Genomic DNA, 10,185 nt, shown 5'->3' on the forward strand with positions numbered 1-10,185 from the left:
AAATAAATAAATAAATATAAATATAAATAAATAAATAAATAAATAAATAAATAAATATATATATATATATATATATATATATATATATATATATATATATATATATATATATATGTATGTATGTATGTATGTATGTATTGTATGTATGTATATATGTATGTATGTATGTATATAAATAGGCATGTGGGCCTGTAAGCCTAAAGGCCGAGCCTGGTATATATAGGCTTGGCCTGTTTAGTTTAATACATTTTGAAATTGGCGTAACCTGACCTTTTTACTAAACAAGCTAAACCTAACTAAGTCTTAATTAGGTCAGGACATAGGCCCTTACAAGGAGTCTGGCCTATTTTCACCCCTAATTATGGTATTAATAGTTTTTTTCTATATTTCAATAATTGTACTTTACAAATATTATACTATTATTATTTTTATCGGACAAAATTGTTCTCACATCGTTAAAGTTCCACACACACACACGATTAACGAAAGTGATTCAATCATTAACAGGATAATAGGAAATACAGAGTTATATCTAATACTGAACTCTAACCTACACCTGACTATTAGCATCATAGTATAACTACCATAGACTTAATCAATTACCACACAAATACAAACATGTGTTACACAAATAATAATATAAGAAATATTAACTATACTAACACACCCCCTCAAGCACAAGGTCGGAAAGCCTCCACATTGAGCTTGTCCCGTAAAGCAGCAAACCGCGGTCCTGAAATGGTTTGGTGAAGACATCTGCTAGCTGATCAGTGGTAGACACATAGTTGACCAGAAAATTCCCAGATGCTACTTTGTCACGGACAAAGTGGTAGTCAATCTCAACGTGTTTCGTCCTGGCATGAAAGACCGGATTAGCGCAGAGATAAGTCGCACCGAGGTTGTCGCACCACAAAGTCGCGGGTTCCCCTGAATGTAGCCCTAACTAACGCAACAAAGAGTTAATCTAAGTAACCTCGGCGGAAACATCAGCAAGGGCTTTGTATTCGGCTTCTGTTGACAAACGTGCAACAGTGCGTTGCTTCTTGGATAACCAAGATATGAGATTCTTACCCAGAAAGACTGCATACCCGCTCGTACTCTTCCTATCCAGCGGACACCCAGCCCAGTCAGAGTCGGAGTAGGCATGTAGGCGGTGGATGCGGATGGTGTGAGACACAGCCCGTAATCGAGAGTCCCCTTGATGTAGCGCAGGACACGTTTAACCAGAGCCCAGTGATCAACTGTTGGCGAGTGCATGAACTGGCACAACCTGTTTACAGCGTATGACAGATCTGGCCTGGTAATAGTAACGTACTGCAAGGCACCTACGATGCGCCGGTATTGTGTGGGATTGTCAAATAATTCCTCCGAGGGTGTTACTGCCTTGGTTACTGCAGCTGGTGTAGCAAGAGGCTTGCAGTCCGTCATACCAGCGCGGCCCAGTAGGTCCTTCATATACCGACGTTGGGAGAGAATCAGTCCCGTGTCTGTTGTAACCGTTTCAATCCCTAAAAAGAAGCTCGACGTGCCCAGATCCCGAATTTTGAAGGTGGTTGACAAACGGCGCAGTAAATCAGTCACAAGCTTCGTGTCGTTGCCCATCATTATTATGTCATCAACATAAACCAACAAAAATACCCGTGAAGCCCCTGCAGTATAATAGAAGAGAGATACGTCCGTTTTGGACGAATTAAACCCCGTAGATAACAAGAAATCATGAAGTTTTTTGAACCAGGCTCGGGGTGTCTATTTCAGACCATACAGGGATCTCTGTAGGTGACACACATGACCGGGATTTGTTGGGTCTTCGTAACCTGGTGGTTGCTTCATGTAAACAGTTTCTGCTAGGTGGCTGTTCAAGAAGGCATTGTGGACATCTAGCTGGCGCGGAGTCCATCCGTTCGACACAGCTAGAGACAGTAGCATGCGAACCGTGGTCGGTTTAACCACGGGACTGAAAGTGTCGAAAAAATCCTCACATGCGACTTGATTAAACCCTTTGGCTACAAGGCGGGCCTTGTGCCGTTCTATTGAACCATCAGCGGTGCGTTTGGTGCGGAACACCCATTTGCACCCGATTATATTCATGTGGGGTTCCGGTGGTACAAGTCGCCAAGTATTATTATGAATGAGAGCATTAAACTCCTGATCCATTGCCTCGCGCCAGTGCGAGGGCCCACAGCCTGAGAGTAACAAGTGTGATCTATGGTGATATTTAGAGCCTGGAACTGCTCATTAGTCCCCCGAGTCATGCGCCGAAGTCGCATAACGTGAGGTTGCGGCTGCGGTTGAGCACGTTTCCATCTTGTTCTGGCCGGGGCAGTGTGAGTGATTGCTAACTGAGGTGATTCTTGAGCCAGCGGTATAGGTTCATCACAATTCTGAACAGGAGTGATGTCCAGTCCATGTGGTTGAACACGTGCCACAACGGGGGCAACAGCCCATGGTAGCAGCGTTGGTGTTGAGCCTTTGTTTACGGGATCTGTAAAAAAAGGAAACACTGATTCGTCAAACCTGACATGACGGCAAGAATAGGATTTCCCACTTGTCAAATCAAGACATCTGTACCCCCTAAAGGAGACCGGGTAACCTAGGAACACACACGGGGCAGAGCGGTACTCTATCTCGTGCCGATTATATGGGCGTAGATAAGGGTAGCACCGACACCCGAAGACGCGAAGGAATGTGTATGGGGGAGACACTTTGAAGAGACGAGTGTATGAGCATTCAAATTGTATGGCTGAGGATGGTAAAAAATTAATTAGGCATGTCGCAGTTTCAAAGGCATAGTCCCAGTATTCATGGGGTACGTTACCTTGAGCAAGGAGAGCAAGGCCGGTTTCAACAATGTGTCTGTTCCGCCGCTCGACTCTCCCGTTTTGCTCATGTGTATAGGCACATGACTGGCGATGATTTATACCTAATTTTTCGAAGGTTGTATGTAATTTACGGTATTCACCCCCTAAATCCGATTGAATAGACTTGACAGAACTCGAAAACTGGCGTTCTACCAACACACGAAACGACTCAAAAGCTTTATATATGTCTGATTTCACCCGTAATGGGTAAAACCAGCAGAATCTTGAGAAATCATCTACAAATAATAAAAAGTAGCGAAACCCACTAGTTGATAATACAGGAGATGGACCCCATATGTCCGTGTATATCAAATCTAACACGTTTTCACTACAATAAGAATTATTTTCTAATTTAAATCGGGATGACTTCCCAAGATGGCATGAGGTGCACGACTCGATGGACGCAGTTTTATTGGAGGTGACCGTGCAACTTTTCAGTACTTTGTTCAGAACGTGTTTGTGCGGGTGACCGAGCCTGCGATGCCAGATCGTGGGATTGGTACGGGAACTCAAAAGTGCAAACTGTGACCGAAACAGCGGAAGCTTGTACAAACCACCCGTAGTGGGACCTCTAAGCAGGACCGCTTTGGTTGTGGAGTCCTTCACAATAAAACAAGAATTGTGAAATTAAAAAAAAAAAACAAAGCATTATTATCAGTAGTAAATTTATGCACTGATAATAAAGGAACAGATAAGGCCGGGACATGTAATATGTTATTTAATTTTAAGGATTTTGACACAGATGGGATTAATGCATGACCGACTTGTGAGATTTCCAAACCTGCGCCATTACCAACCCGGAGGACATCAGGACCCCCGTACTCATCCGCATGTGTCATCATTCCTGCATCCGGTGTAGCGTGTGCCGTCGCGCCGGTGTCCGGGTACCACCCGTCGGCCGGTGACTGCCGCCGCCGGTGACTCGCCGGATAACGCCACATGGGCTTGCGCCGGCGGTTGAGTAGTGTACCTTTTGTAGCAGTACATGGCGGTGTGGCCGTGAGAGCGGCATATTTGACATCGCGGTGCGCCACCACCTCCACGGCCGCCTCTATTCTGCCCACGTCCCTGCCGGCCACCACGGCTTGACGCCGATTGTCCAGTCCGACCGCCACTGTTCTGGCCGGGTCCGGGATTGGTGTACAACGCGGTGTGTGCCGCCGTTCCGTTCGCCGGGGGATAATCATCAACTAAGATGAATTCATGCGCCTGCAAAAAATCCAATAAGTGTGATAATGTCACCGGATTTCCAGAAGCCGTGAGGGAGGTAGCAAGGGTCTTCAGTTCTGGCCGTAGTCCGCATAGTACATACAGATTTTGCTCCATGAGCGTGAGAGGCCTGCCAGCTTGTACCAGTGATTCGACTAACACGCCGGCACGCCCCAAGTACTCGGCGGTTGTGGAGTTTCCTTGGCGAAGCAGTTGAATCTGCCCCAACAGATTCAGGCATCGGGCCTCACTCGAAGAACCAAGGGCGTTGGTGATGGAGGTCCAGACCTCGGCAGCGGTGTTCCGGCCGAGCGCCAAGTGCAAAACTTCATCTGACATGGATGACACCAGAAGTGAAAGGACCGATTGATCCTGCTTCACCCACGCACTATACGTGGGATTTGGGGTTGATGTCGCCGGTGTTGCACTGGAAGAGTCACCTGAGGACAGAGCGGGAGTGATGGTCGCCGGCGGACACGGGAAGGAACCATCGACATAGCCCAGAAGCTCCTGCCCCCGGAGAAACGGTATCAATTGCGTACGCCAGAATAGGAAATTCCTGGACGTGAGCTTCATTGATACATAATGATGAGCTCCGGCGAGGGAGTCACCACTGGCCGGCGAGGGAGTCCCGGCAGCGGAGACGGTGTGCTCCGATGAATTCATCGACATGGCCGGAGAGAGAGAGGGTGAGAGGTGGTAGCGTTTGTGCGGTGGAGGTAGAGAGAATCGTAACCTGTCTGATACCAGATTAGCGAAAGTGATTCAATCATTAACAGGATAATAGGAAATACAGAGTTATATCTAATACTGAACTCTAACCTACACCTGACTATTAGCATCATAGTATAACTACCATAGACTTAATCTATTACCACACAAATACAAACATGTGTTACACAAATAATAATATAAGAAATATTAACTATACTAACACACACACACACACACACACACACACACATATATATATATATATATATATATATATATATAACCTTGATTTATGTCTATTTTTCTGTTAATGTTTTTACACATTATGATGTAAGAATTGTAAAAAACATGTTTTTGGAACAAAATATCCCTACTGTTATACCTTTTGTTACATTTTGCTATTATTATTACCATGCACATGCATACACAATATATTTTCTTATATTCTTCAATGGAAATAATATATGTATTCTTCCAAAGGCTGAACCCCAACCCTAAGGGCCCCCCACACCCCGACCCGACAGAGCATTTGGGAGGATATAATAATATATGTATGACATTATATATTGGAGTAATATAAGAAACTGTAATGTTAAAGACCCCTAATATTTTCCCTTCCAATCCATCCCTCATGATGCAACAACATCTAATTGATAACTATAAATTCTATTTTTAGTCCTAGATTTATAAGTGACAATCTACTTTTAGTTTCTTTTTCATATCATCCTCCCTTGTTCATAGTATTATTGTGACATAATCATTTTTGGTCATCCGTCAACAAAATTGTTAAAATATAGTTAAATACAATGACATTTTGATCTTTTTGTACAAGGTGAGTTGACCCAATATATTTTTATTTTTATTTAAAAAAAAAAAACAGAATTGAAGACCTAAATGTCATTGTATTTTACAAAATTTAAAATGTTGTGTTAATGGAGTACCAAAAATGATTATGCTAGAATAATACTAGGACCAAAGAGGGAGATTTTGAAAAAAAAAATGACTAAAAGTGGATTGTGACCTATAAATCTAGAACCAAAAATGATATTAACTAATTCTATTTTGAATTAGTGGTAAGGTCAGCCAATTTATGGAACCCAATGAATGAATGTCACATCAAGAGAAAAAATATTTAATTTGAGGTAAAATTTAGGATGGAAAAAAGTATTTTCCTATAAGAAATAAGTTTGATTTTATTTAGATTTAGTTAATTGTAATTGATAGCGTAAATAAAACTAGGGTTACGATTACACTACGAATACGTATATTTGTGAACAAGTAGGAGAGAGCGCTCGTAGGTCGGTCGATCGATCTACCGGGTGCCAACTGAGCAATTCGAGACTGAGTAGTATTACAAGTATTAAGTGATTACAAGTGGGTTGCAGCTGTAGGGTGCAACTTATGAGCACGTTGCTAAAATAGTCTAGGCTGCAATTGTAGAGTGCAATTTATGAGCAGACTGCTATTACATAGTGAAGATAAGTAGTAGGGAGTAGATGTTGTAAATGAGATGAAGATGAGAAATGAGGGGGAGACCCTCATATTTATACAAACTAAGTCGGTCTACGCATTTAATGCACCTGCTGCAAGTGGCTTGACGTGGCGCCTTCTCGTTGGCCTGATCAGGCGGTCACTCTGCAACTACTCGTATGTTGACTGACCGAGGTGACAGAGCCGCCCTACTTGCAAGCTGTCAGTCACCGCTCTGCAGGCGCAAGTTGGCCCCTATAACTTGTCGTATAAGTTACATTTTCGGCTCTACATGCTACGTCGCATTGTAGGTGCATGGCTTCCCGTTGGGGCGATTCCAAGGGTGATCCGAGAATATCTTCTTTTGTCACGAGACCCATCAGTACGAGCGGTACAGTTGATCACAAATGATTTAGTCCGTCGGATCGATGGCTATGACGGACCGATTGGGTGACTTCTTGACGGACCGGTTATACGGATCAGTCCTTTATGTGTATTTAGTATTTACCTATCAGTTACCATAATTATTTTTATTATTTTTTTTTGTAATTTATCATATCTATAAATTCTTACTTTAATAATACTAATCATACCATAAATATTACTCAAATTACCAACTATACTTTTAATATAATATGAATTTTGTCCACACGGACTTTTTTTTTTTTTTTTTAATACTATTGACTCTATTACAAGGTAGTATCCCAAAGAGTTAAGACCTCAGGCCACCACCGGGGTTCGATCCTGTGACTTTCGCTCAAGTGGAGCTACAAAGGTGCTATCTGAGCACAAGGTGCTTGGCAGTAAGCCGTATTTTAAAGAAGAATATAATATGAATTCTAGAACTATGAATAAAAAAATGATATACTATTATTTTTTAAAAAAATATTTTAATATAACTAAGATTTTAACTTTGAGTATTAATATTAAGCATATATTTTTACTAGTGTTTCCCAAAATATTTTAATAATATAACTAATTTAGATGCCTCTAAATCTCTAATCTTTGAAAGATGATATCTTATACTGTGTTGCAAAATAAACTTTGAGTTTATACTTTCTTTTCATTAATAACTATGTCATTTTTCAAGAATAACACCTTTTATCCCTTCCTCTTTCTCATTAAAACCTAACTTTCTACATGTCACGTAATTAAATATTTATCTCAATTTTTATTTTTTATTAAATTTTTAAAATAATATTACTTAATATATATATATATATATATATGTGTGTGTGTGTGTGTGTGTGTGTGTGTGTGTGTGCGCGCGCGCGCGCGCGTGCCAGTGTGTGTAGTGAATTAAAATGATATAATACACACTAGTTAATTTAGAATTGAAAAATTATTACAACTTAAAAAAAATTGATTATATGTGAGTAGATCAATAATGAATGCCCGGATTGAGCCAGATTGTTTAAATCTAGTTAGTGCCCTATCGGGTAATTGGATGTGTCTTTCTTATGTTGGTTCTATTGTTGGTGATTGTCCTGCTATTCTAAACACTTTAGGTGCATGGCGTGTTGTTCACATTAGTCAGTCAGCAAACTAGCTTGCTCACGTAGTTCTTGTTAAAGCAGTTGGTTCTCATACTGGTCATTGCTCGTGGAAGGTGAACCTCCAACTTTTATTCATGCATTTTTGAGTTAATGCATTTGTTTTGGTGTTTGCTTTCAAAAAAGAATTGAAAATTATTACAACTTAAAAAAAAATTGATTATTGATTAATAAACTAAAGTATGTCAAACAGATGAGAGCCACCGTCACAACTCACAAGGCCGTCGGTACACGGTGAACAGCGAATATGATACACCATATTGGAATTTTCAATATTTTGTTCCCACGGCAGAATCCATATTCAACTCCCACAAAAAACATCTATAAAGTGAGGATTTAATTTGCACCAAAACTAAATAACACAGCCACCAAACCCACCATCACTTCCAACTTCCAAATTAAAACCATTTGGTTTGCTCATTTTCTAAGGATTGATAAGTGCTAGATTACTCGAATCCCGCACTTATAGTTTGTCGTGCCAGCAAAGTTAAGTTATTAACTTACATATTTTAGATTAATCGACCAGTTGAACTGTCTGTTACTGGACTGTCAAGTGATGGGAAATTGCATGGAGAGGATCGGAGGGGGCCGGGCCGAAGAAGAGGAAAGGAAGCAAGAAACTGAGAACACAAAGGAGATGGACAGCAATGGTGTGAGAGCATTGAAAATTGTGTTGAGTAGGGAAGAGGTGGAATGGGTGCTTTCCCAGTTGCAGTTGAGGCCAGGAAGAAGGATAGATGATTTGTTGGAAGAATTGGAGAGCTACAGAAATACAGGGAGAGCTGCTAAGTGGAAACCAAGTCTAGAGAGCATTACTGAACATCCTGAAGTGTGTGATCCAATGGAAAGATAAAACACCATACTACTACATTCATTCATTTTTTAAATTTTGTATTTATAATTGTCCTTAGCTTCATTCTTTATAGAATATAGTTTCCTATAATTATGTATTCTTTGTAGTATATTTATAGCTTTATGTACTCAATATTACTTAATGAGCTTTGATAATTCATTCTACCGGCTTTACACTTCTCTTATTACCTTCAACATGCATGTAATACGAATACAAAATAACATAATAAGAGTGAAGTTTGCTTAGAGTTAGAATTGGCCCTAAAATAGTGCAAAGAGCCACTATTCATACATATCAATAATGCAATATATAGTCACTTGTACAAAATCATTAGCTTTGGCAGAATCCATGTAACTTCTTGTATCTTGTATCTTGTGTCATGGGATGGCCAACGACTTGAAGTGTGACACGTCTTAACAACATTAGAGCATCCACACTTGTGCATATTATGGGGAGATTTCAGAATGAATTTTTCTCAATGGGGAGCAAAGCTAATGTAGGGGAGAATTTATTGAAGAAGAATTCATCTGCAAGAGAGAAAATATTGCGAAAACCAAGAAAAAAGAAAAAAAAAAGTATCTGACTTGCTGTGCGCGTTTGGTGCACAGCAAGGCTGCACGCGCCCGGCTGCGGTTCGGCGTGCCTGACACTTCTATTTTTTTTTTTTTGTTTTAATTTTTCTGATTTTGATTTTTTTGTTTTTTTTCCTCCCCTTCTCACATTCTCTCTCCTAATCACTCTTACATTATCCCCACATTCTTTCCAACTAATGTGGATGCTCTTAATTATCCTTGTGTTGTCTAAGAAATGAGTTATTTAAATTTGGACCGTGTAAGAGCATCCACATTTGTTGGGAAGAATGGGGGATAATGTAAGAGTGATTAGGAAAGAGAATGTGGGAGGGGAGAGAAAAAAAAAAGAAAAAACAAAAAAAAATAATAAAATAAAAAAAATAAAGTAATCAGACGCCTGACGCGCCACTGCACGCGCCCGGCTTTTGCCCAGTCGCGCACAGCCTTACTTCTTTTTTTTTTTTTTTTTTTTTTTTTTTTTTTTTTTTTAAATTTTCTGACAATATCTCTTCATTTGCAGGACAAATCTTTTTCAATTATCTCCCCTCCACATTAGCTATTATCTCTTGTAGGGAAGAATTCATTCTGAAATCTCCCCATAATATGCACAAGTGTGGATGCTCTAAGTTACGGAAGGTTAATTATTTGGCTAGGCCTAGTGAATTTGGCTAGACACGTACAATTATGTGTAATACCCCGTTATTCCAAACTATGATATTATGATATAAATGTCCTTTAACATGAAATCATTTTTTTGACAACCGCGATTAATTTAGTATTTATGATTTCAAACAAATTATTTTGTCTCAAAAATCTAAATAAAACTACTTTGGCAACCTCATATATCTTAGCCCTAATATTTTCAAAATGAATTCATATTTCAAAATCCTAAATGGATTATATTATAACATATGTTTTTATAATTGTAATAGTATGTCATTGTTGAGCCCAAAAAC

The 10,185-nt window shown here is 39.9% G+C and overlaps 1 protein-coding gene across 1 annotated transcript; it reads right to left on the minus strand.

Annotated features, from left to right (window-relative positions):
• Positions 1–658: 658 nt before the first annotated feature.
• LOC109157036 (uncharacterized mitochondrial protein AtMg00810-like) lies at positions 659–1,602 on the minus strand. The gene is made up of 2 exons (XM_019304919.1): positions 974–1,602; positions 659–854 (listed from the first exon to the last, which is right to left on the minus strand). Exons 1-2 carry the CDS (start codon positions 1,600–1,602, stop codon positions 659–661), a joined length of 825 nt encoding a protein of 274 aa, XP_019160464.1.
• Positions 1,603–10,185: the final 8,583 nt, after the last annotated feature.

Source organism: Ipomoea nil, unplaced genomic scaffold, assembly GCF_001879475.1.
Source record: "Ipomoea nil cultivar Tokyo-kokei standard unplaced genomic scaffold, Asagao_1.1 scaffold2761, whole genome shotgun sequence".
NCBI lineage: Eukaryota > Viridiplantae > Streptophyta > Magnoliopsida > Solanales > Convolvulaceae > Ipomoea > Ipomoea nil.

Excerpts from the sequence above, each read along its gene's own strand:
- LOC109157036 (XM_019304919.1), bottom strand. The coding sequence starts at position 1,602 with ATGGGCAACGACACGAAGCTTGTGACTGATTTACTGCGCCGTTTGTCA. Across the intron at positions 855-973 it reads TTGCTGATGTTTCCGCCGAG|GACGAAACACGTTGAGATTG; the intron begins GTTACTTAGATT and ends CTTTCATGCCAG.